The sequence below is a fragment of the Mustela lutreola genome, chromosome 2, assembly GCF_030435805.1.
Source record: "Mustela lutreola isolate mMusLut2 chromosome 2, mMusLut2.pri, whole genome shotgun sequence".
NCBI lineage: Eukaryota > Metazoa > Chordata > Mammalia > Carnivora > Mustelidae > Mustela > Mustela lutreola.
In genome coordinates this window covers 77,395,772-77,423,291 of record NC_081291.1, presented here as the reverse complement: position 1 = coordinate 77,423,291, position 27,520 = coordinate 77,395,772, and the positions used below count along the sequence as shown (strand labels likewise).

The 27,520-nt window shown below is 39.8% G+C and overlaps 1 protein-coding gene across 1 annotated transcript in view; it reads right to left on the bottom strand.

Moving 5' to 3' along the window:
- Positions 1 to 27,185, bottom strand: part of GADL1 (glutamate decarboxylase like 1) — a 187,303-nt gene extending 160,118 nt beyond the window's left edge. Inside the window, exon 1 of the mRNA XM_059162397.1 lies at positions 26,989 to 27,185. Coding sequence (XP_059018380.1) covers positions 26,989 to 27,025 — 37 coding nt within the window. The 5' untranslated portion in view covers positions 27,026 to 27,185. The remainder of the gene's footprint in view (positions 1 to 26,988) is intronic.
- Positions 27,186 to 27,520: the final 335 nt, after the last annotated feature.

The window sequence follows — 27,520 nt, the reverse complement described above, 5'->3', positions numbered from 1 at the left end:
CCATTAGCATGGTAAATTCTTTTCCACCCCCTCACTTTAAATCTGGAGGTGTCTTCGGGCTTAAAATGTGTTTCTTGGAGGCAACATATAGATGGGTTTTGTTTTTTTATCCATTCTGATACCCTGTGTCTTTTGACAGGGGCATTTAGCCCATTCACATTCAGGGTAACTATTGAGAGATATGAATTTAGTGCCATTGTATTGCCTGTAAGGTGACTGTTACTGTATATGGTCTCTGTTCCTTTCTGATCTACCACTTGTAGGCTCTCTCTTTGCTTAGAGGACCCCTTTCAATATTTCCTGTAGAGCTGGTTTGGTATTTGCAAATTCTTTCAGTTGTTGTTTGTCCTGGAAGCTTTTAATCTCTCCTTCTATTTTCAATGATAGCCTAGCTGGATATAGTATTCTTGGCTGCATGTTTTTCTCGTTTAGTGCTCTGAAAATATCATGCCAGCTCTTTCTGGCCTGCCAGGTCTCTGTGGATAAGTCAGCTGCCAATCTAATATTTTTACCATTGTATGTTACAGACTTCTTTTCCCGGGCTGCTTTCAGGATTTTCTCTTTGTCATTGAGACTTGTAAATTTTACTATTATGTGACGGGGTGTGGGCCTATTCTTATTTATTTTGAGGGGCATTCTCTGAACCTCCTGAATTTTGATGCTTGTTCCCTTTGCCATATTGGGGAAATTCTCCCCAATAATTCTCTCCAGTATACCTTCTGCTCCCCTCTCACTTTCTTCTTCTTCTGGAATCCCAATTATTCTAATGTTGTTTCGTCTTATGGTGTCACTTATTTCTCGAATTCTCCCCTCGTGGTCCAGTAGCTGTTTGTCCCTCTTTTGATCAGCTTCTTTATTCTCTGTCATTTGGTCTTCTATATCACTAATTCTTTCTTCTGCCTCATTTATCCTAGCAGTGAGAGCCTCCATTTTTGATTGCACCTCATTAATAGCTTTTTTGATTTCAACTTGGTTAGATTTTAGTTCTTTTATTTCTCCAGAAAGGGCTTTTATATCTCTCGAGAGGGTTTCTCTAATATCTTCCATGCCTTTTTCGAGCCCGGCTAGAACCTTGAGAATTGTCATTCTGAACTCTAGATCTGACATATTACCGATGTCTGTATTGATTAGGTCCCTAGCCTTCGGTACTGCCTCTTGTTCTTTTTTTTGTGGTGAATTTTTACGTCTTGTCATTTTGTCCAGATAAGAGTAAATGAAGGGGCAAGTAAAATACTAAAAGGGTGGCAACAACCCCAGGAAAATATGCTTTAGCCAAATTAGAAGAGATCCAAAATCGTGAGTGGGGAGAAAGGGGATAAAAAGAGGTTCAAAAAGGAAGAAAGAAAAAAGAAAAAAAAAAAAAAGAAAAGAATTTTTTTTTAAAAAAGAAAACACCTAAGAAAAATGTAAAAAAATATATATATATATTAGATAAACTAGTAAAAAATCGTTAAAAAAGAAAAAGGTAACAGTTAAAAAAAAAAAAAGTTTTACCCGAAGGCGAGAAAAAAAAAAAAAAAAATGAAAAAGAAAAAATTAAATTAACTGCAAGACTAAAAAAAATCACAGGAAAAAAGCCATGAGTTCCGTGCTTGGCTTTCTCCTCCTCTGGAATTCTGCTGCTCTCCTTGGTATTGAAACCGCACTCCTTGGTAGGTGAGCTTGGTCTCGGCTGGATTTCTTGTTGATCTTCTGGGGGAGGGGCCTGTTGTAGTGATTTTCAAGTGTCTTTGCCCCAGGCGGAATTACACCGCCCTTACCCGGGGCCGGGGTGAGTAATCAGCTCGGGTTTGCTTTCAGGAGCTTTTGTTCCCTGAGCGCTTTCCGTAGAGTTCCAGAGGACGGGAATACAAATGGCGGCCTCCTGGTCTCCGGCCCGGAGGAGCCGAGAGCCCAGGGCCCCACTCCTCAGTGCGCCCTCAGAGAACAGCGCCCAGTTACTCCCGTCTGCCTGACCTCCGGCCGCGCTCCGAGCTCACCGAGCCTGCGACCGGTTCAAGGTAACACGGAGCTGCGAGCTTACTGTCGGCTCTGTCTCTGTAGCCGGCTTTCCCGTTCCAATACCCGCAAGCTCTGCGACACTCAGACACCCCCGATCCTTCTGTGACCCTGCGGGACCTGAGGCCACGCTGACCCCGCGTGGGCTTCGCTCCGGTTTAGCCTCTGGAGCGATGTCCCTCCGCGGAACAGACTTTTAAAAGTCCTGATTTTGTGCGCGGTTGCTCCGCCGCTTGCCGGGAGCCGGCCCCTCCCCCCGGGGTCTATCTTCCCGTCGCTTTGGATTCACTTCTCCGCCGGTCCTACCTTTCAGAAAGTGGTTGTTTTTCTGTTTCCAGAATTGCTGTTCTTCTTCTCTTCGATCTGCCGATGGATTTTCAGGTGTTTGCAATCTTTAGATAAGCTATCTAGCTGATCTCCGGCTAGCTGAAGCAGTCTCAGCTTGCTACTTCTCCGCCATCTTGACTCCTCCCCTTCCAGAATCTTATAGGTCAAATGCTGCTTCATCTGAATTTTCTCTCCAGCAAGGACTTTCAGCAATTCTTCCTGAGGCCTAAGACTCCAAACAGATCAAGAACCATTGCTCTGCTCCTCCGGCGCGGGTGGGGTTCAACTGGTGGTCCCGGGAACCCCGCTCCTTCCCCGAGGCTCCGGCAAGTACTCCCGCCGCAGGGAAAAGCGCTCGCGGCTTTCGGCCCCCAAACGTGACACTCTGTATATCCGGCTCCGAGACTGGGTGTGGGGCGGGAGGAAACCACCCTCCCTCCGACCTTCCCCGTCGCCGCCGCGGCCTCGGCCAGTTTCTGTCTTTTTGAAGCCCTAATTATTCACCTCTCTTTCCAATTCTGTGAGTTCCAAAATCCTTTCAGTAAACTCCCCTAAAAAGTGAGCAAGAGTCATTCTGTATTCTGTGAAACAAGACAACCATAACTCATACTCTGAATAACTTAGCTTCTATAGCCATTTCCAGGTAAGGAAAGCTAAAACCAACTAGACACGCCTTACTCTGTACAACTCTGGACCTTCAGAATTCCCCATCTACCTTTTTACTATTCTCTAAAACTTGGAGATCATTCAGTTACTGTCAGAAAATAAGCTTGGTGTTTTATTTTCTCTTTTTAAAAATATTCTTCTTAAATACAAGTCTGGATGATTGAGGTCAATGGGTAGAGTACTGTCTTAGCAAAAAGAGTTTAGAACAACACTGCCAAAAAGAAATATAATGCAAGCCACAGATGGAGGCACCTGTGTGATTTTATCTTTTCTTGTAGCAGATGCCATAATTACTTATAAAATAGTACCAGTAGTTAACATAAAATATTTACAATGGATCAGGTACTGAGCTAGGCACCTTGTACAAATTATTTCATTTAGGCCTCATAATAACCTTGAGAAAAAAATATCTTTATTAACTCCATTTAACAGATAGAGTAACTAAGGCCAGAGAGATTACAAAAACTTCCCAGATAGCCAGAATTCTGCCAGAAGCAGAATTCAAAGCCAGATACCCTGAGTTCAGGCACCATGTTGATAATTACCACATCCTACTTTTTTCAAAAAAGGCAAACAAGAAGACACTGCTTCTTGTGTCTCATCAACCACACTAAACTATTTGGACATATATTTTGTACTCCTAAAACAATAAGCAATTATCTTGGAACTATGCATTAAATTGTAATGTGCTACAATTTAATATATAGTTTTAAAACCAATTTGCTCAAGTGTTGACTTCACAATTTTAAATCTGTTCCATTTAACCAGCAATTTAAATGAAAATTTAAATAAATGCTATAAATGGGTGCCTCATTTGCATGGTCTGTTGATTAACTCCAATACAAAACTCATCTGTGCCCTGGGTTCTGCCTCCTAGCCTAGGCCTTTGGCAGATCATTTTCTAGATGACTAGAGGACAGTAACTCTTAGCTCCTTACCATCTCAACACACATGTTGTGACAGTCATATGAAGCCAACCTCAAATGCAGGAAACCTTACTTATGAGAACTTTTTTGTCGAGTTTCTAACATGTGATTATAAGGAATATACTGAGAAGCTGCTTAGAATGACAGACCTTTCCAAGAAGCATCTTAAAATAAAAATAGATGGCCTAAACTGCCTTCTGTGGAGGGAGGACTCTGTCACTTGCAGGGCAAATGCACTGCTGAGAGGAGTATGCACATTTAGGGACAGAAATGAACTGCTCAGTGAAGTACGAAAGAAGTTGAGGCTGCCACCAGCATCTTCCTTCTCATCATTTACATACACAGAATCAGCATTACCTCCATATAAAATCAGAGCAAATATTCTAAAAATTTGAACCTACCTGGGAGCCAACACAGTCACATAAAATGCACTATAGATGGTATCCCTGATCTATGGTCAACGTGTTTGTTCTGGGGGATACCCACATGTCTCATTGCTACTCTGATGTCAATAAATGAAGTACTCATGTAATGGTGTGTAACAGATCATCAAGACACTGGCATGGGTTAGTCCCTAGCTGAGACCCACTGAGGCATGAGTTTGGATCCATCTAGAATATAAGCCAAGGTTTGTCTGAGGCCAATTTTATGTGAGAATGTAGGATCTTAGAGTTCGACAATCACTTACAGATAATTTAACAAATGTCCTCATTTTGAATTTGAGAAAACTAGGATTTAGTGGCACACAGATTGTTTGGTGTACCCCCTTCTATAGGTCTACCAGAGCCTCTAAAAGCTGTCTGTACTTCATCCTTCATAAGCATCTGGAATTGATATAATAGTACTCATATAACACTCATATAATAGTAGCTAGCATTTATCTAGCACACACTCTGTGCCCGGTTTTTCATAAGTCCTTTACAAATAATGGTATATTTATCCCACACAGCAAACCTGGGAAAATACAAACAACTAAAACTCACTCTGGTTAAGCTAAGCATAAAAATGATTTATTGGAAGGATGTATCAGTTAGCTACAGTTGCATAACAAATGACCCCAAAACTTAAGAAAACAATGATACATCGTTTCTCATGATTCTGTGGCTTGGCTGGGTGACTCTGCTGGTATTGCCTGGGCTCACTCACACAACTGCAACAGCTTGTGAATTGGCTGGGAGCTGAGCTCATCTGGAAGGATTGAGATAGCTGGACCTTGTTCTCCACATAAGGTTTCATTTTCAAAGAGATTAGACTGTCCTTCCTCACAAGGTGACAGCAGGTTTGAAAACAATGAAGGTAAAAGCTGCAAAGCCTCTTGAGGCCTTGGATTTTATGTCACATAACAGCACCTCTGCCATGCTCTGTTGATCAAAGCAAGTCACAAGAACACTTGGATTCAAAGAAATTTTTTAAAAAATCCACCTCTTGAAGACCAAAGGTAATGTCACATTGCAAAGTGATATGCATACTAGGAGGGAATAAAGGACTTTGAAGACATTTTTTCCTAATCTACTGGAGTCTACACTCTTATCAAAAATTATTCATATTCTGATTCACAGACCTGTACCCCTGGGGATAAAAACACATTATATGTTTATAAAAAATAAAATTAAAAATAGGAGGAGTCAAGATGGCGGAGAAGTAGCAGGCTGAGACTACTTCAGCTAGTTGGAGATCAGCTAGATAGCTTATCTAAAGATTGCAAACACCTGAAAATCCATCGGAGATTGAAGAGAAGAAGAACAGCAATTCTGGAAACAGAAAAACAACCACTTTCTGAAAGGTAGGACCGGCGGAGAAGTGAATCCAAAGCGACGGGAAGATAGACCGCGGGGGGAGGGGCCGGCTCCTGGCAAGCGGCGGAGCAACCGCGCACAAAATCAGGACTTTTAAAAGTCTGTTCCGCTGAGGGACATCGCTCCAGAGGCTACCCGGGGCAAAGCCCACACGGGGTCAGCGTGGCCTCAAGTCCCGCAGGGTCACAGAAGGATCGGGGGTGTCTGAGTGTCGCAGAGTTTGTGGGTATTGGAACGGGAAAGCTGGCTACAGAGACAGAGCCAACAGTAAGCTCGCAGCTCGGGGTGACCTTGAACCGGTCGCAGGCTCAGTGAGCTCGGAGCGCGGCCGGAGGTCAGGCAGATGGGAGTAACTTGGCGCGGTTCTCTGAGCGCGCACTGAGGAGTGCGGCCCTGGGCTCTCGGCTCCTCCGAGCTGGAGACCAGGAGGCCGCCATTTGTATTCCCGTCCTCCGGAACTCTACGGAAAGCGCTCAGGGAACAAAAGCTCCTGAAAGCAAACCCGAGCGGATTACTCACCCCGGCCCCGGGTAAGGGCGGTACAATTCCGCCTGGGGCAAAGACACTTGAGAATCACTACAACAGGTTCTTCCTTTTGAACCCCTCCCCCAGAAGATCAACAAGAAATCCAGCCGAGACCAAGTTCACCTACCAAAGAGTGCGGTTTCAATACCAAGGAGAGCAGCAGATTTCCAGAGGAGGAGAAAGCAAAGCACGGAACTCATGGCTTTTTCCCTGTGACTTTTTTTAGTCTTGCGGTTAATTTAATTTTATTCTTTTTCATTTTTTTTTTCCTCGCCTTCGGGTAAAATTTTTTTTTTAACTGTTACCTTTTTCTTTTTTAACGATTTTTTACTAGTTTATCTAATATATATATTTTTTCTTTTTTATATTTTTCTTAGGTGTTTTCTTTTTTTTTATTTTCATTTTTTTTTCTTTTTCCTTTTTTTTTTTCTTTCTTCCTTTTTGAACCTCTTTTTATCCCCTTTATCCCCCCTCACGATTTTGGATCTCTTCTAATTTGGCTAAAGCATATTTTCCTGGGGTTGTTGCCACCCTTTAATATTTTACTTGCCCCTTCATATACTCTTCTCAGGACAAAATGACAAGACGGAAAAATTCAACACAAAAAAAAAGAACAAGAGGCAGTACCGAAGGCTAGGGACCTAATCAATACAGACATTGGTAATATGTCAGATCTAGAGTTCAGAATGACAATTCTCAAGGTTCTAGCCGGGCTCGAAAAAGGCATGGAAGATATTAGAGAAACCCTCTAGGGAGATATAAAAGCCCTTTCTGGAGAAATAAAAGAACTAAAATCTAACCAAGTTGAAATCAAAAAAGCTATTAATGAGGTGCAATCAAAAATGGAGGCTCTCACTGCTAGGATAAATGAGGCAGAAGAAAGAATTAGTGATATAGAAGACCAAATGACAGAGAATAAAGAAGCTGAGCAAAAGAGGGACAAACAGCTACTGGACCACGAGGGGACAATTCGAGAGATAAGTGACACCATAAGACGAAACAACATTAGAATAATTGGGATTCCAGAAGAAGAAAGAGAGAGGGGAGCAGAAGGTATACTGGAGAGAATTATTGGGGAGAATTTCCCCAATATGGCAAAGGAAACGAGCATCAAAATTCAGGAGGTTCAGAAACGCCCCTCAAAATCAATAAGAATAGGCCCACACTCCGTCACCTAATAGTAAAATTTACAAGTCTCAGTGACAAAGAGAAAATCCTGAAAGCAGCCCGGGAAAAGAAGTCTGTAACATACAATGGTAAAAATATTAGATTGGCAGCTGACTTATCCACAGAGACCTGGAAGGCCAGAAAGAGCTTGCATGATATTTTCAGAGCACTAAATGAGAAAAACATGCATCCCAGAATACTATATCCAGCTAGGCCATCATTGAAAATAGAAGGAGAGATTAAAAGCTTCCAGGACAAACAACAACTGAAAGAATTTGCAAACACCAAACCAGCTCTACAGGAAATCTTGAAAGGGGTCCTCTAAGCAAAGAGAGAGCCTACAAGTGGTAGATCAGAAAGGAACCGAGACCATATACAGTAACAGTCACCTTACAGGCAAAACAATGGCACTAAATTCATATCTCTCAATAGTTACCTTGAATGTTAATGGGCTAAATGCCCCTGTCAAAAGACACAGGGTATCAGAATGGATAAAAAAACAAAATCCATCTATATGTTGCCTCCAAAAAACTCATTTTAAGCCCGAAGACACCTCCAGATTTAAAGTGAGGGGGTGGAAAAGAATTTACCATGCTAATGGACATCAGAAGAAAGCAGGAGTGACAATCCTTATATCAGATCAATTAGATTTTAAGCCAAAGACTATAATAAGAGATGAGGAAGGACACTATATCATACTCAAAGGGTCTGTCCAACAAGAAGATTTAACAATTTTAAATATCTATGCCCCCAACGTGGGAGCATCCAACTATATAAACCAATTAATAACAAAATCAAAGAAACACATCAACAATAATACAATAATACTAGGGGACTTTAACACTCCCATCACTGAAATGGACAGATCATCCAAGCAAAAGATCAGCAAGGAAATAAAGGCCTTAAACGACACACTGGACCAGATGGACATCACAGATATATTCAGAACATTTCATCCCAAAGCAACAGAATACACATTCTTCTCTAGTGCACATGGAACATTCTCCAGAATGGATCACATCCTCGGTCCTAAATCAGACTCAACCGGTATCAAAAGATTGGGATCATTCCCTGCATATTTTCAGACCACAATGCTCTAAAGCTAGAACTCAACCACAAAAGGAAGTTTGAAAAGAACCAAAATACATGGAGACTAAACAGCATCCTTCTAAAAATGAATGGGTCAACCGGGAAATTAAAGAAGAATTGAAAAAAATCATGGAAACAAATGATAATGAAAATACAACAGTTCAAAATCTGTGGGACACAACAAAGGCAGTCCTGAGAGGAAAATATATAGCGGTACAAGGCTTTCACAAGAAACAAGAAAGGTCTCAGGTACACAATCTAACCCTACACCAAAAGGAGCTGGAGAAAGAACAAGAAAGAAACCCTAAGCCTAGCAGGAGAAGAGAAATCATAAAGATCAGAGCAGAAATCAATGAAATAGAAACCAAAAAAACAATAGAACAAATCAACGAAAGTAGGAGCTGGTTCTTTGAAAGAATTAATAAAATTGATAAACCCCTGGCCCAACTTATCAAAAAGAAAAGAGAAAGGGCCCAAATAAATAAAATCATGAATGAAAGAGGAGAGATCACAACTAACACCAAAGAAATACAAACTATTATAAGAACATACTATGAGCAACTCTACGTCAATAAATTTGACAATCTGGAAGAAATGGATGCATTCCTAGAAACATATAAACTAGCACAACTGAACCAGGAAGAAATAGAAAGCCTGAACACACCCATAACCAGTAAGGAGATTGAAACAGTCATTAAAAATCTCCAAACAAACAAAAGCCCAGGGCCAGACGGCTTCCCGGGGGAATTCTACCAAACATTTAAAGAAGAACTAATTCCTATTCTCCTGAAACTGTTCCAAAAAATAGAAATGGAAGGAAAACTTCCAAACTCATTTTATGAGGACAGCATCACCTTGATCCCAAAACCAGACAAGGATCCCACCAAAAAAGAGAATTATAGACCAATATCCTTGATGAACACAGATGCGAAAATACTCAACAAAATACTAGCCAATAGGATTCAACAGTACATTAAAAAGATTATTCACCACGACCAAGTGGGATTTATTCCAGGGCTGCAAGGTTGGTTCAACATCCGCAAATCAGTCAATGTGATACAACACATCAATTAAAGTAAGAACAAGAACCATATGATACTCTCAATAAATGCTGAAAATGCCTTTGACAAAGTACAGCATCCCTTCCTGATCAAAACTCTTCAAAGTGTAGGGATAGAGGGCACATACCTCAATATCATCAAAGCCATCTATGAAAAACCCACCGCAAATATCATTCTCAATGGAGAAAAACTAAAAGCTTTTCCGCTAAGGTCAGGAACACGGCAGGGATGTCCATTATCACCACTGCTATTCAACATAGTACTAGAGGTCCTAGCCTCAGCAATCAGACAACAGAAGGAAATTAAAGGCATTCAAATCGGCAAAGAAGAAGTCAAATTATCACTCTTCACAGATGATATGATACTATATGTGGAAAACCCAAAAGACTCCACTCCAAAACTGCTAGAACTTATACAGGAATTCAGTAAAGTGTCAGCATATAAAATCAATGCACAGAAATCAGTTGCATTTCTCTACACCAACAGCAAGACAGAAGAAAGGGAAATTAAGGAGTCAATCCCATTTACAATTGCACCCAAAACCATAAGATACCTAGGAATAAACCTAACCAAAGAGACACAGAATCTATACTCAGAAAACTATAAAGTACTCATGAAAGAAATTGAGGAAGACACAAAGAAATGGAAAAATGTTCCATGCTCCTGGATTGGAAGAATAAATATTGTGAAAATGTCTATGCTACCTAAAGCAATCTACACATTTAATGCAATTCCTATCAAAGTACCATCCATCTTTTTCAAAGAAATGGAACAAATAATTCTAAAATTTATATGGAACCAGAAAAGACCTTGAATAGCCAAAAGGATATTGAAAAAGAAAGCCAAAGTTGGTGGCATCACAATTCCGGACTTCAAGCTCTATTACAAAGCTGTCATCATCAAGACAGCATGGTACTGGCACCAAAACAGACCCATAGATCAATGGAACAGAATAGAGAGCCCAGAAATAGACTCTCAACTCTATGGTCCACTAATCTTCGACAAAGCAGGAAAGAATGTCCAATGGAAAAAAGACAGCCTCTTCAATAAATGGTGCTGGGAAAATTGGAGAGCCACATGCAGAAAAATGAAATTGGACCATTTCCTTACACCACACACGAAAATAGACTCAAAATGGATGAAGGACCTCAATGTGCGAAAGGAATCCATCAAAATCCTTGAGGAGAACACAGGCAGCAACCTCTTCGACCTCAGCTGCAGCAACATCTTCCTAGGAACAACGCCAAAGGCAAGGGAAGCAAGGGCAAAAATGAACTATTGGGATTTCATCAAGATCAAAAGCTTTTGCACAGCAAAGGAAACAGTTAACAAAATCAAAAGACAACTGACAGAATGGGAGAAGATATTTGCAAACGACATATCAGATAAAGGACTAGTGTCCAGAATCTATAAAGAACTTAGCAAACTCAACACCCAAAGAACAAATAATCCAATCAAGAAATGGGCAGAGGACATGAACAGACATTTCTGCAAAGAAGACATCCAGATGGCCAACAGACACATGAAAAAGTGCTCCATATCACTCGGCATCAGGGAAATACAAATCAAAACCACAATGCGATATCACCTCACACCAGTCAGAATGGCTAAAATCAACAAGTCAGGAAATGACAGATGCTGGCAAGGATGCGGAGAAAGGGGAACCATCCTACACTGTTGGTGGGAATGCAAGCTGGTGCAACCTCTCTGGAAAACAGCATGGAGGTTCCTCAAAGTGTTGAAAATAGAACTGCCCTATGACCCAGCAATTGCACTATTGGGTATTTACCCTAACGATACAAACGTAGTGATCCAAAGGGGCACGGGTACTCGAATGTTTATAGCAGCAATGTCCACAATAGCCAAACTATGGAAAGAACCTAGATGTCCATCAACAAATGAATGGATCAAGAAGATGTGGTATATATACACAATGGAATACTATGCATCCATCAAAAGAAATGAAATCTTGCCATTTGCGACAACATGGATGGAACTAGAGCGTATCATGCTTAGCGAAATAAGTCAGGCGGAGAAAGACAACTATCATATGATCTCCCTGATATGAGGAAGTGGTGTTGCAACATGAGGGCTTAAGTGGGTACGAGAAGAATAAATGAAAGAAGATGGGATTGGGAGGGAGACAAACCATAAGTGACTCTTAATCTCACAAAACAAACTGAGGGTTGCTGGGGGGAGGGGGTTTGGGAAAAGGGGGTGGGATTATGGACATTGGGGAGGGTATGTGCTTTGGTGAGTGCTGTGAAGTGTGTAAACCTGGTAATTCACAGACCTGTACCCCTGGGGATAAAAATATATGTTTATAAAAAATAAAAAATTATATTAAAAAAAATTCGCAAGCACAGAAAAAAAAATAAATAATAATAATAATAATGGGAAGAACTTTTGAACATCCCTAAGAATAATTACCAGAATCTATTATAATAAAATTTATTCTTGTAATGCAAAAAAAAAAACAAAATTGCTCTGTTGTAGGGAGGTTTAAAAATACAGAATTCCAGGGTGCTTGGATGGCTCAGATCATGATCTCAGGGTCCTGGGATTGAGCCCTGCTTCAGGCTCTCTGCTCATCAGGGAGCCTGCTTCCTCCTCCCTGCCTGATTCTCTACCTACTTGTGATCTCTGTCAAATAAATAAATAAAATATTTAAAAAATTATTCATATTCCTTCTATTCACAGAATAGGCTGTTCCCATCCCCAAACATCACCCATAATCTCATCCTGTTATAGAAACAGGTTTATAGTCCAGGATCTCATGATTTGTATCAAGTTTGTAAGTATACAAGGTTCTAGTTACAGCTGTTCTAGGTTAGTATACAAGGTTCTAGTTACAGCTGTTCTAGGTTCAGAGACCCATAAACTAAAAATAAAGTATCAGACACCACACTCAACATAAAATAGTGAGAAGGACAGGATTACTACCATAGACAGGAAAGAAAGGCAGGTATAGGGCCAGTCTCTGGTCCATAGCAGTTCTGAAATCTAACCAAGGACATATTGCACAAATTGAATGGGGTCTGCTTCTGCCCTCTGGGATGGTTTCCTAATCTATTATTCTCTGTGACTCTTGGATTTGCACTCAGACAGAAGTGAAGCAGTGGTCCAGCCTCTCGAACAGTCTTTGATATCAGATGCAGTAATGAGCATTTCCAGATTCCTCTCCAACTGACCCATTCTTGCCAGTGCTTCGAGGGTTAGTTAGTGACTTTTCTCTGATTTCCAATTCCTCTTTATGGAATTTTCCTTCCTTTGCCTCTCCCACAATTATATAAGGTTTAATTTCTATAATAAGTACCTGGTTCCAGCGTACTCTTTGCATACAATATGTTATTGCATTTCATCTTCACCACAGCTGTACAATGTATATACATACCCATTTTCAGATAAGGACATTGAGGCCCACAGATGTTAGGTTATTTGCCCATAGCTACACAGCTAAAAGGTGTCAGAGCTCATATTTGCATTCAGGTCTATCTGATTCCTGAGCTTATGATGTAATTCCTGTTTTCCATCTACTGGGAGAAGAATGATAAGGACAATGGTGTGCTAGAAAGCTGGTTTCTGATTGGTAGCACTTAATCTATTTTTGTGGTGTAAAAACTCCCCTGAACTAATCTCAAGATACTAGCAGTTTAACAATTGGCTTACAACATTTCTGAATATTTAACACTCTTGTGACCTGGTATGAAGTGACTTGGGCACACCACAGGATAAGGAGTTAGGAAAACAAAAGTCCTTCAATAAGTAATAATAGTTAATAAAAATGGAGTAGAGTAGTTCTTCTTGTGTGTATCTGTACACAATCCATCTGATTTCCAAGTCAATCATCTTTATCTCTTTGCCTGCAGCTTTTCTATTTTGGCAAAAACTGCTCTGCCCACTTACATGGCAAGTCTGAAGTTCTGAAAAATTAATACTCATATCTCAGCATCCTTCAACCAACCACTGATAGAAATTAATATATAAATATCCAGCTCTTTTGTTTTTCATATGGGATAACTCTGAGGTGTGGATTCTTCACTAATACCCTGAATTCTCCAGCAGAATTAAGCTTTGATTACCCACAGTGATACCTTGCTTTATAATGTGTTCGCGATTGGCTAGCTCTGAAACCACCTCCTAAAGAAACTATTTGTGCTCTAATGGTTGACTTAAGGTCTGCTCCTGGAAAATTCAAATCAAGACAAATGATCATCATTTCTTGAATGCCTGTGTCCCAGACACTGTACTAGACACTTATATGTTTTTATGAAACTCTTAGTGACACCTTAAGCAACAAGTATCATTCCCAATTCTACAAATATAAAATTGAGGTCCTTTTGTGGGGGTCACATAGCTGTTATAGTAAATAACGGAACTGATATTCAAACTATGATTGATTGCAATGTCTCTTGTCTTTTCACTAAACGATGCTGCCTCTCTCATAGGGGAGACTGGATGAACACTCATGAAACAATAAAAGAACAATTAACTGCTAAACTGACATATTGTATTGAACACTTCTGGACAAAACTGTCATCGTATGTATGTTCCACAATTACTTTCTGAAATCTCTTTTGTTTTACCATCAACTTGAAAAATAAGGCCACGGACAAATATTAGGAAATTCAATTTTTCATAGATTTTCTTTCTCCTCCATCACTGCTTCACACAAATTAGGTACTGAAATAAAACTGAGCTGATGGCACAACAGAATATACCATGATGAAAATGCATATGAAAAAAATATGTTCCCTGGATGTATTTTTTGGTCTGCATAGCATTTGAAAGAACAGATAAGATATGTCATAAAATACCAACTAAGTCTCTATTGATTTTGAAAGTCGATGCAGAGCATTAGGAGATCAAACAGCACAACATCCAGAGTGCTGAATTGGGAATAGTCTTATCAGCAAGAAACTCAAACAAAAGGAGGACTTAGCAATATATTTAATAGGCAAAAACTGCGAGTGTGGAAATTTAAAATTTGTCAATGCTGCACCTAAATCACCAAAAACAGATTTTAATATTTAACAATGGCTTGCTGACATTAAGTAATTTAGAAAGTTGTTTTGTAATATTTCCCATTAAAAAACTCCTGAATGCTGAAATTCTCAGCACTGCACTTCAGATGCTGGTGGAAACATACATAACATTTAACTGCTTTAACAGTATTTTACGGTGTTGATTTCTTACTTTTAATTATCTGCTCTGACAATATGCACAGAAAGAACATTCTGAAATTTGGGATGGGGGAGTTCTAGCTCCAACTCTAGCCCTACCTAGTTCTGTGACTGAAGGTAGTACTTTCCTCTGGTTAAATGATGCTGTCAGTTAAATGATGCTCTATAAGATATCTTGCCACTCTTCCTGTCAATGATTCTTGGGCTAATGCCATCTTGCAGTTAAAATGCTATTCATGTAATGAACACAGATGACATTCCAGCATTTCTAAAAGAGGTCCTCATCAATGCTCTGCACTACTGTGAATTCCCTAAAATATTTCAGGACCACCATGGTGGTGTTCATGGGAGGAAATGGTGAAGAAGGGGGTCTTTTAGAGCCCTGGGGACGACATCAGGCACAGCAAAGCTGGTTTATGTCCAAAACCTTTCTATATGATTTTGCCTGTAAGGCTGTAGGCATGAATGAATGAAGTAATAGTTGAGCTTCAAATTATAGGATGACTTGACAGACATTTGCCACTCGTTGCTTTTCCCTCTTTAAAAAACAAATAACTTTACTGCTAAGCCTCACTTTCCGTGGGACATTATCGTCATAGACCTGAGACCCAGCTTTGTGCATATTTACCTTTGGCAACTGTACTCCCCAAAGACACTGCCACTGATGTCAATGGCAGTGGCTGCGATTGACATCAGTGGCAGAAGCAGCCAATTTCATTTGTGTCAAGTTTGTTTGTGGCATCATTACCTTTATGATACACAGGTGTAGCAAGAAAATTTAAGTATTTTTATTTTGGTTCTTAATTAATCTTGTCTTCCCCATGAGGCCCCATTACTAGAAAGAGTAACAAAATTTACCTTACTTGGTATAATCTAGTTAAAATTTGGTCAATATTATAAACAGTCTCTTTAGACAATGCTCAGTTCTACTATGTAAAAATGCTTGCTCTCCTAGATTCCCATTTCCCTTTCTCCTTAATACTTTCCTCGATGGCTTTGAGGTATTTTTTGCAAGTGACTCAACTTCAAGATGGTGGTAGAATGGTAAGATCCTTGGCTCAGCATAGTGTCCACTGGCACCTTTGTCTCTCAGCAATCTCACTTTCTACATCCTTTCCAACCTAGCCATCATGGCTGAGGAATATTCATAGACTCTCTCCCTCACCTTCATCAGATACTGAGGGTGCTCCATGACTGGGGTGACCTCACCTTGGCTGTTGATAATGGTATAAACCCTCCAGGCTTATGCCACACCCTTCATCACCTCCCCAGTAGAGCAGGTCTACCCCATGATTTCTGCCTTCATCTTTACCAGAGAGGGATCCTTGGGAGGACCAAGGGTACTTGATCCAACCATCTTCCTCAGAAAGAGCCATGCTCACATTGTAAAAGGCTAAATCCAGCTTCTTCCTCCACATCCAACTGCAGGGAGCCATCCTTGTTGCTGTGAAGAGATTCCAAGGTGGCCTCCTCCAAGAGAAGCTGGTAAAGGTCTCTGTTATTGCCTTCAATATTTCTATAAACCTGCCATGATCCCAAGTAATGAGAAATAGATATCATGTCTTTCAACACTTGCCTCCCTTGCTTCAATCTCTTTTTCCCTCCCCATTATCATCTCATGTCAGGAATGGAGATTTTTCATTGACTTTTCTTACATTAAATATTCCCTTTTTCCTCCTAGCTTTAAAGGTGCACAAAGGTTATCTTTTCTGTGCTATAGACAGACTCCATGATTTTGTCTCCTAAGCCTAGGAGGTCATGTTAAAGGGGAAATAAAAGAATTGAGAGAGCCCTGTCTCAAGGCAATAGCCTGACTTGTAAAACTACCATTTTCCTTTGAAATTCTTATTTTGACCATGGACTCTAACTAGTAATTATCTTTCTCTTTGCATTCTACCTGTAAGGATCATCATCTCTCTTAGGCAGACAGCTATTTGCAGAGAAGAGTGGGTAATCAGACATAGCAGGGAAAAAGCATGGTAATATTTTTTTTGAAATATCATATGCATGAAATGCTCTAAAATTGGATTGTGCTGAGAGTTGCACCACTCTGTAAATTTGCTAAAAATTGAATTGCACATTCAAACAGGTAAATTTTATGATATGTAAATCATACCTCAATAAAGCTCTTAAAAATCATGTGCACAGTATAAAAGAGTGAGCACAGTTTCTCAGCCTCCTATAGGCTGTGCTATGGATCTCTTAGTGGCACTGCCGATGAGAGCTTCAGAAACAGAGCAAACAAGGAAAGCACGTGCAGGCATTGTCTTCTCCATAAGGGTTAGGGATCAATCATACTCCCAGTACAGTTCAGCGAGCAGAAAGCTATAATTTTCCTTTAAACTGAGACTTACTTGCCCAATCTGTTTACATGGGTAAGTCTCCAGCTATAAAATGTTATCAGTTTCTTCAGATCGTGAGCATGAACTGTAATTATGCATGTATGTGTTTACATAAAAATATTTTTTCACTGGCACATACTGTCTATGGAACCTTCTTATCTAGCAACATCAAATATCCAGAAATTACACAAAAATACAAAAGAATGCAAAATAAGTAAGTAGAACAATGTTACTGTAATAGATACCTATACACCTAGTCAGATTTCATTCAGAGGCAATCTACGTTTCATCAGCTACAATTCCAACCTTTTGTGGGGTAGAAAACCAAGAATATGAGACAATAACCAAGCTTGTTAAAAGCGGTAAATTTGAAGAAGTGTGGCAAGTGGTGACTAAAGATACTATTAGGATTTATGAGAAGAAAGACAAAGGAGCGGACACTCATGAGAGACCATAATGAAGGAGACAGAAACAGTACAAAAGAAACTACAAGAATTCAAAAACAGTGGGGCGCCTGGGTGGCTCAGTGGTTAAGCCTTCGCCTTCAACTCAGGTCACGATCTCAGGGTCCTGGGATCAAGCCCCGCATTGGGCTCTCTGCTCAGCAGCGAGCCTGCCTCCCCTCTCTCTCTGTCTGCCTCTCTCCCTACTTGTGATCTCTCTCTGTCAAATAAACAAATTAAATCTTTAAAAAAGAATTCAAAAACAGCAATCTGCCCCTCATTCAATGAAAGAACAAACAGCTGGATACATCTCAACTCCTGGAAATGAATTCATTCAATGAAAGAACAAACAGCTGGATACATCTCAACTCCTGGAAATGTTACATTATTCAGTGTTCACAATGGTAACTCCAAAATACACAGAAGAGGCTTAAACTTGTTGAGCGAGGCAAATAGGTTTTACAATTATTTTATAAATTACTCTAGTCTTAAAAGCCTGTTTTATTTATTTTTAAATTAGGTATCCCTTCTTTATTTACCACTTAGACTATTTTAACATAAGATAAAATTTACCATTTTAACTATTGTTAAGTGTATAGTTCACTATGTTGAAGTCTATTCATGTTGTTGTGAAACAGATCTCCAGTACTTTTTCATCTTGTCAAAATGAAACTCTATAACCACTAAATACTTTTCCTCCTCCCTTATCCTCCTACCCCTGGTAACCACCATTCTACTTTATGTTTTTATGGATTTGATTGCTTTAGTTACCTCAATTAAGTGGATCATGTAATATTCATCTGATCATACAATGTGGTGATATCTGGCATATTTCATTTAACAAAACGTCCTCAAGGTTCATCCATAGGGTAGCATGTAACAGGATTTCTACACACTCCATTGTATATAAAAACCACATTTTGTTTATCTACTCATCCACCAATGGACATTTGGTTTGCTTCTATCTCTTGGCTATTGTGAATAGTGCTGCTATGAACATGGATGAGCAAATACTTTTTCAAGACCCTGTTTTCAATTTTTTGGGATACTTATCCAGAAATGGTTTTTTTTGTTTGTTTGTTTGTTTTTTAAATAGGCTCCATGCTCAGTATGGAGCTCAGTGTAGGGCTTGAACTCACAACCCTGAGATCAAGACCTGAGCTGAGATCAGGAGTCAGACACTTAACCTCTGAGACACCCAGGTGCCCCTTATTTTTAACTTTTTGAGGAAACTCTATACTGTGTTTAATAGCAATTACACCATTTCACAAGCCCCCCAATCATCTACAAGTGTTTCAATTTCTCCACATCCTCCTCATCACTTTTTATGTTCTGTTTGTTTTTCTAATAGTAGTCATCCTAGTGAATGTGAGGATCAGTGATGTTGAGCATCTTTTTTTTTTTTTAAGATTTTATTTATTTATTTGACAGACAGAGATCACAAATAGGCAGAGAGGCAGGCAGAGAGAGAGGAGGAAGCAGGCTCCCCGCTGAGCAGAGAGTCCGATGCGGGGCTTGATTCCAGGACCCTGGGATCATGGCCTGAGCCGAAGGCAGAGGCTTTAACACACTGACCCACCCAGGCGCCACGAGCATCTTTTCATATACTGTTTAGTCACTTGTATGTCATCTTTGAAGAAATATTTGTTCAGGCCTTTTGTCTAGTTTTTTAATGAGGTTATTTGATTTTTTTTTTTTTTTTTTTTTTTGTAACGGAGTATAGGAGTACTTTATATAGTCTGGATATTAGCTCCTTATCAGATATATGATTTGCAAATATTTTCTTCCATTTCACAGGTAGCTTTTTCATTATGTTGGTTGTGTCCTTTGATGCACAAAAGCTTTTTAGGTTGATGACGTCTCAGGTGTCTGTTTTTGGTTTTGTCTTCCATGCTTTTTGTGTAGTACCCAAGAAAACATTGCCAAATCAAATGTCATGAAAAATTTCCCCTATGTTTCCTCCTAGGAATTTTGTAGTTTGGGGTCTTAAGTTTAGGCCTTTAATTGATTTTTCAGTTATTTTGTATATTGTGTCAAATAAGAGTCCAACTTTATTCTTTCGTATGTGGGTACCTAGTTTTCTCAACATCATTTGTTAAATAGATTGTCCTTTCCCCATTGAGTGGTCTTAAGTTGGAAATCATTTGACCACATACATCAGGGTTTATCTCTTGACTCTATTCTATTCCATTGGTCTATTTATCTGTCTGCATGCAAGTATAATACTTTTGATTATTGTAGCTTTGCATTATGTTTTGAAATCAGGAAGTGTGGATATTCCAAGTTTGTTATTTTTCAAAAATTTTTGGCTATTTAGGGTCCCTTGAGATTACATATGAATTTTATTTTTTTAAAGATTTTATTTATTTGACAGAGAGACATCACAAGTAGGCAGAAAGGTAAGCAGAGAGAGAGAGAGAGAGAGAGAGAGAGGAGGAAGCAGGCTCCCGGCCTAGTAGAGAGCCCCATGCAGGACTCGATCCCAGGACCCTGAGATCATGACCTGAGCTGAAGGCAGAGGCTTAAACCATTGAGCCACCCAGGCAGCCCCAGGATTACATATGAATTTTAATGGTGAAATTTTCTATTTATGCAGAAAATTCTCTTGGAATTTTGGTAAGGATCATATTGAATCTGTAGTTCACTTTGGGTGGTATAGACATCTTAACCATATTAAATCTTCCAATCAATGAACATGGGATGTCTTTTCATTTACTGGTGTGTTCTTTAATTTCTTTCATTAATGTTTGCAGTTTTTGCTCCAGAAACTTCTCATTTCCCTGATTAAATTATATGTAAGAATTCTTTGTGATGCTATTTTAAATCCTAAAATGTTTTTTATACAAACTTTGAGTGTATTCCTTTTAAAGAGATTATCAGTGGGATAGTTAGATGTAGAATAGACAACTGATATCCTATTGGTCTAAATCCTTCAACTCTAAATATCCTATTTGTTCAACAAAATCCACACCCTTTCAAGTCTGAGTCTATAAAATTTAGCCATCCCACTACCAATAAGAAGCAGGAAAGGAACAGCAAAGATGCATCCTATGGTGCCTTCTTGAGTTTGGAGAACAACACTTATTGGTACTCACTCCTAACTGAAAGGGACCCTACCACAGAAGCCACAGTCAAAACAACTTTAAGTAAAGTATTTCAACCACATCTGCAAATGTGCAATGAAGCAGAGCCAAGACCGGAAAAGTCCTGCTCTATAATAACTCCATTGCATGAGAATTTTGTGCTGTATTATTCATAAAAGGAGTATCAGGTGAAACCCCACATTGTAGGTCTCTGTGATTCATTTTGTGTTCAAATCTGCAACTTCTATTGAAGAGATGGTCCTTAAAGCTGTGATGGCCAAGGAAACAAACCAACTACAGCTCCCTAAATCCAACAGAGAAAGGCTCTGTCCTTGCTCAAACCCAGGCAAATGTTGAGCTCAACCATCATAATTTAATCACTAGCAAAAACAAACAAACAAAGGAAACCTTTCTCCTTGCTATAGTTTTCTACTGTATTCTCTATGTGTGCTGCTTTAGTTCTGTGTAGGAAGACTACTAAAAATCACTGCCCACCCCCCAAACAAACACACAAAAGTCACTGTCCCTTTTTCAATGATTCTATTAGGAGTGGTAGAGGTCAAAGGTCTCCTTCCTTATGTTACAATGCACTTGCTATTTGCTTTGAGGGTTCTATTTAGACTAAATCTTCTTTTAAGACATATTCCCCATAGAGTTCCATACATATTTATCCATATAATTCAATGTGGTAAATATTTATTGAGGGAGGAAGGTAGGACATACTAATCTTCAATGTGCCAGGTAACTAACATACATTCTCACAAAATCCATGAGGTTAGTAGTGTTATTTGCTATCATCTCCATTGTACTGGGAAGTGAACTGATGCTCAAAAAGAGGTCTCACTGATATTAGTGTCAGAAACTGAGCTTTGGTCTATAAAAAGCAAAACTCAAACCCTGTCCTTCCCTAGCACTGTCTTGACTGAGTGCAAATTGGTCAGGATGAGCATTTGTCAAAAAAATACATATTTTTGATAAATGGATCTTTGGATTTTCAAGAAGTGGTAATCTTGATGTACTCGTATGCAAATCTTCATCTCTATAGTATGCCTTAATATATGATTAGTCATTTCTTGAATTTGTAGGGTTCTCTTTCTCTCTTTTTGTATGTGGCTTTTTTCTATATTTTTAATTAGATTTCAGCCAATTATTTCTCTTCTAACTTATTTGTGATTAAAAAAATATTGAAACAACTTGACTATTCAACAATTGGGGATTAATAAGAACACATTTGGATTCCAATACAAGGATTTGTTTGAACAATAGAAATGACATTCATGCTTGTGTAAGAAAATAGAAAACAGAGACGCCTAGGTGGCTCAGTGGGTTAAAGCCTCTGTCTTCGACTCAGGTCATGATCCCAGGGTGCTGGGATCAAGCCCCGCATAGGGCTCTCTGCTCAGCAGGGAGCCTGCTTCCTCCCCGATCTCTCTCTGTCTGCCTCTCTGCCTACTTGTGATCTCTGTCAAATAAATTAAATATATATATATATATATATATATATATATATATATATATATATATTTAAAAAGAAAAGAAAAGAAAATAGAAAACAAACCAGATTAATACAATTGGAAAGCCTGAACAAAAATGAATGAGAAAAACACCTAAGCAAACAAAAACCCCATCTCCACCCCTCTTTCTCACCAAATTAATTTTTTTTTCTTTTTTTCTGTCAGAAGCAATGCAGACATACTACAGAAAATACAGACAAGCAGAAGAACATAAGGAAAAATCCATTCTCCACCCATTCATATCCAACTACTTTTTATCTGCAAGTATAAATTCTTTCTGTTCCAGTTCCGTATGTATAAATGAATTATTATTTTTCAACAAAATGGACTCTTATTGAAGAAACTATCTTGTAACTTACTACAATTTCAGCAACTCAACATACATATTTTTCAAATTAAACCTATTGCTAATCCCACATTTTACTCTTACCAATGATAGAAGAAATAACTGCCTGAATATTAATTATAAGACCAAAACAGCACAGAAGAAATTGTGAAAAATTCTGAAAATAGGTCACAAAATGACTTAAAATATAAAAGTTTGCAAAAGTGCCTATAGTGCTCCCAAATCACTAGTCTTTGAAATAATTAGTAAGTGAGAGCCTCAATTCAATCAACTTATTATAATGCTTAATGAAATTAATGTAAAAATTGAGGGCTCAATATAAGAAGCTCAATAAAATCCTTTATTGCCTAATAGATAAAATGACATCATAGTTGTTTCTATAAGTCAAGGATTAAACTAAGAAATGTAACTTAACCAAGAGAATGTAGAGGAGGAAGGGCTGGGGTGGTATAAAGGAGCTCAAAAGAAGGTGATCTTCAAGGAAAACATTGACCTGTGAGCACAATAGCTCAAAAATCCAGATCATGGAGAGTTCTATAGGCCAAATAAGCCAGGCTCTTTAACAGATAAATGACAAGAATAGAAAAGGACAGGAGGGTAAATCTATAAATTAAAAGACATATAACAGGTTCTTCTTAATGGGCAATACTAAATTGCCATATCTAGGAATACCTAATTAGATAGTTAAACTATAAAAAAGTGCAAGAAAGTAATTAACTACCCAAGTCAGTCACGGTAGTGATCACTTAAATGGGGGAAGGAAAGGGCTATAGTTGAAAGGGGGTACATAGGACATGTGCCCCCAAAATGAGAGCAAAATTCTATTTCTTCACCTATGTGGTGATTTCAAGGATACAAAATAATAGCTAGGGTACAGAATAGTCCCTCATAAACCAAAAAGAAGTTTAATGAACACAGAAACTAATCCCCATGGAGATCTAATCTCTCAGTAAAAGGAAAATGGGTAGGAGAGACAAGGGGACTGTGCCAGAACCCATGAGTGGGTCAGGAACAAATTTAATAGGGAAGGGTTCTATCTTTGTGCTATTATTTACTTTGAAGTGTTTTCCCATTTCCATATCCATGCTACCACAGTGCTATGGAACAAGGGTCCCACCCTCAACTCAAGAGATTCAGACTTCTAGAGAAGACATATGACAGGACTGAATAGCCAGGAGGGGATGGGGTCACAAGGACACTCAGTGAGGTTACCAGAGTGCCTATGAGGGCAAATCTAAAAAAAAAAAAAAAAAAGATCATGATTTCCTTTAGAAGCAAAAAGCAATTCCCCACTTGAAAGAGAAAAGTGGTGCTATTGGCGGACCCTAGAAAAAGAGGCCCGGGATCCTAATCCTACTTCTCAACTAAAAAACTGAAAAAGCAGCAAGAAATTAAAAAGAAAACAATGTCATGATGTCCCCAGGGATGGTGTTGAAGCAACATTATAATTTCTGCAAAGTATATAAATAAATCAGGTTAAAGATTATTCATTCACCCTTCCATTCCCCTAAAATGGTGACTTTTAAAAAGGGTCAGGGTTGGGGGGTGCAGAATTGAATAGGAGAGGGCTACCTAGCTTTATAAAGTTTCACAAAGGTTCTTGTTCCTGGAGCTAACTCTGCAAACAAAAGATAGATAAAAGATACTCAACTTCGGGGTGCCTGGGTGGCTCAGTGGGTTGAGCCGCTGCCTTCGGCTCAGGTCATGATCTCAGGGTCCTGGGATCGAGTCCCGCATCGGGCTCTCTGCTCAGCAGGGAGCCTGCTTCCCTCTCTCTCTCTCTGCCTGCCTCTCCATCTACTTGTGATTTCTCTCTGTCAAATAAAAAAAATTAAAAAAAAAAAAAAGATACTCAACTTCCATGCACTTGAAAGCACCTCAAGTATATATATAAAACAATTAGGGAACACTTTACAAATTAGATATTCATGTACTGTCATAACATCCTTATATAACAAAGCAGGGAAAGCCAAGGGCAGAGGGGAGATCAAAAGTTAGCTTAACAGTGATTTGCAAGAAAGCAGTGTACTCAACATGACAACACGTTGGAAAATTAGTATTTTTTGTCATTGTTTTTGAGTCATAAAGAGGGCACTAAACAAATTACTGAAAAATTTTGTTCCTGGAAATCAGAGTTTCAATTTCATTAAGATATACCAGACTTTTAACAGTAATAAAGGTCAGCTTTTCAAGAGGAAAAAAATAATCTACAACGCTCCCCCATTAGAACTTGAAATTTGCTTCCATTTTCAAAGTGTTTCCGTTAAGAATCAAAGGCTGAATAAAATAAAAAGAATGAATTTGCAGGTTGATTTATGTGGAAGGTTTGTGGTTTGTATTATTATTATTTTTTAAGATTTTATTTATTTATTTGAGAGAGAGACAGCGAGAGAGAGCATGAGAGAGAAGGTCAGAGGAAGAAGCAGACTCCCCATGGAGCAGGGAGCCTGATTCCAGGAATCAGGAATCAGGAATTAATTTGATTCCAGGACTCTGAGATCATGACCTGAGCTGAAGGCAGTCGCTTAACCAACTAAGCCACCCAAGTGCCCTGTGGTTTGTATTATTATCCACAAGGGAAAATATCATTTGAGTCCAAAGAACTCTTAATTTTTTATGGAATTAAAATTTCAATTTGATGTTATCAATTGCCTAAACTCCTCTTGGATGTACTACGGCAACATCGCAAACTGTATTCAAGCATGAACAACTCTGTATCTACAACGGGGTTCCCTAGGATATTCTTCCATAATGTATAGGTCTGTAACAGCCAACAAGAGTTTGTTTAACACGGCATATCATTTAACATACTCATCAAATGTCACCTTGCTCAGTCTGGTCATACATATTTAGAAATTTACTAAGTCTGACAGATACATATATCCTGTGCTCTCTTAAGGTGTCATAGCCAACATTTGGCACAATTGTTTGTTATAGGACATGTTATCGCCTTATCACCTGCTCAAGGATGACCAGACACATAGCCTAAGCCTTCTGGCTTAGGCTTTGAATTCTCTGGAATTCAAATTTAAGGTTAAACTTTGTGCTTCACTATTCAAACATGACGACTTTTGAAGTCATCACAAGACATGTCCAGTGACAGGGATGCATGTTTAATTTAGGAAGAAAATATACTTAAAAAAAAAGTTCCTATCAGAGTTCTACAGGGTGTACAGCTTTGAAACAAGAATAAAGATTAAAAACAAAAACAAACAAACAAAAAACAAAACAAAACAAAAAACAGTGCAGGGCTCAGGTAGTCAGATACAATTATCCTGCTCATCCTTGCCTCCCATAAAGAAGCTTGCCATATTATCAGTAATTTTTTAATATACTTCTCAATCATTTCTCAAATGGCCAGGTGTCTGAAGTGACAGTGTGTGCTGACCCTAAAAACACAAACACAATAGTTTTACCAAAAGGTCCAGCGGTTTCAAGCACTAGTTTTTATACCATACAATGAAATACAATTATAATGCAACTTGAAAAAAAAATTTTTTTGAACAGGATCTGGGGTAATGATGCTGGGAACTTTGGGGGGGACAATAAAAGGAACAAATGAAAAACACAAGCCAGGGTACCGGACGCACCTGTTGAGCCCAACCCCCAGAGAGCTTCAGTTTAACGCAGCTTCATTAAGTCGTGCTCTGGTACAATCCAAAAGGGTATTGATGCAAAGAGGAGTTATTCCTGGAGGAGCGCTCCTCCTAAAAGGTCAACAACTAAGTAGTTAGTGGAAATGCCTAAACAGCTGTAGTCATGACCTTTCGAAGGAGGGGCTCTTCCCCAGCGGGGATAGACAAGGGCGGGTAAGGGGTCTACACTGAAATCATCAGCAAACATCCAAACGTTTATGTATGGCTGAGTTTTCCCGGGAGCAGAGTTCAGAGTATTTCATCACGCGTTCAAAGCAATCTCAGACCCCTCCCTCGCTAAAGCAGGGAACCATGCCATTACAGAACTAAATGACATCGGTGTTATAAAGTCATTTTGGGGAATTCTGCTGCACAACGCTTTCCTTAAACAAGGAACATCCAGCCCGCCCCCCCCCGCCCCCCTCCCTGGCTCCCATCCGAAGCATGTCAGAGCATCACTCTATGTAGCAGGGTGGAGGTGGGAGGGTTGATGGCTGTGCTTGTCCCAAAGCGGAAACAAAATCAGCTTTCTTTCAGGGAAGGCACTTTTATGGGGTCTAAGGACACCCGCAGCAGCGCGCCAAGCAGTGAAACCCCGACCTGCGTTTCATTGAACAGCCCTGCTCAATGCCCATTGCGCTGCAAGTGCGGTTCTCCGCGCTTTAAAAAGTTGACTTGTTTAATTCTAAAAAAATAACCCCTACAGGTGCAGAAAGAGATGCAAAAAAATCCATGAAGGTGGGGACTTCCTACCCACTCCAGCTGCCTTACAGAGAAATAACCCTCTTCCTCGTTTCCCCCTAGATCCACCAGCATCCGCGAGATAAAAACCCTCGTGGGGAGCGATTAAGGGCTAAACTCGCAGCCGCGCGGAGGCCAGTCGTTACCGTCCAGCGGGCACTCGCGGTCCGGGTGGCTGCTCATCGCTGCTCCCCGACTCCGGGCTGTCCCCCGCGCGGCTCGCACAGTCTGGGCGGCGGCTGCAGTCGCTGAGGCAGCGCCCCCCTTGGGGCCCCGCAGGTGCACCCGGCAGGAGCTGGGCGCGCGCCACTGCAGAGGGAGAGACGAGGACACAAGCCTGGCGCTCCTTTCACTTTGCAACCCGAGGCTCTAGCGCCGGTCTCCTGCAGCCCAAGGTTCTCTATTAATACTTGGTGTGCGGCTGGCTGCATGCCATCGACTTGACCCATGGCCAGGGTTCCTTTGACCTCGCTGGGAAGGGGTGCGGAACAGTGTGTAGGAGCGTAGGTGATTGCAGAGAACACCCCCAGCTGCTCTCCCAGGCAAGGCCGGTGAGTGAGCCTCGGCCCGTGACTTTCCCCAAAGGCCAGCGTTTTAGAGCAACTATCCCGCAGCGTCCGATCTGGCCCCAGAAGCCCTCAGCTAAATAAGATGCGTGCTCCAGGCTCAGGGAACCTA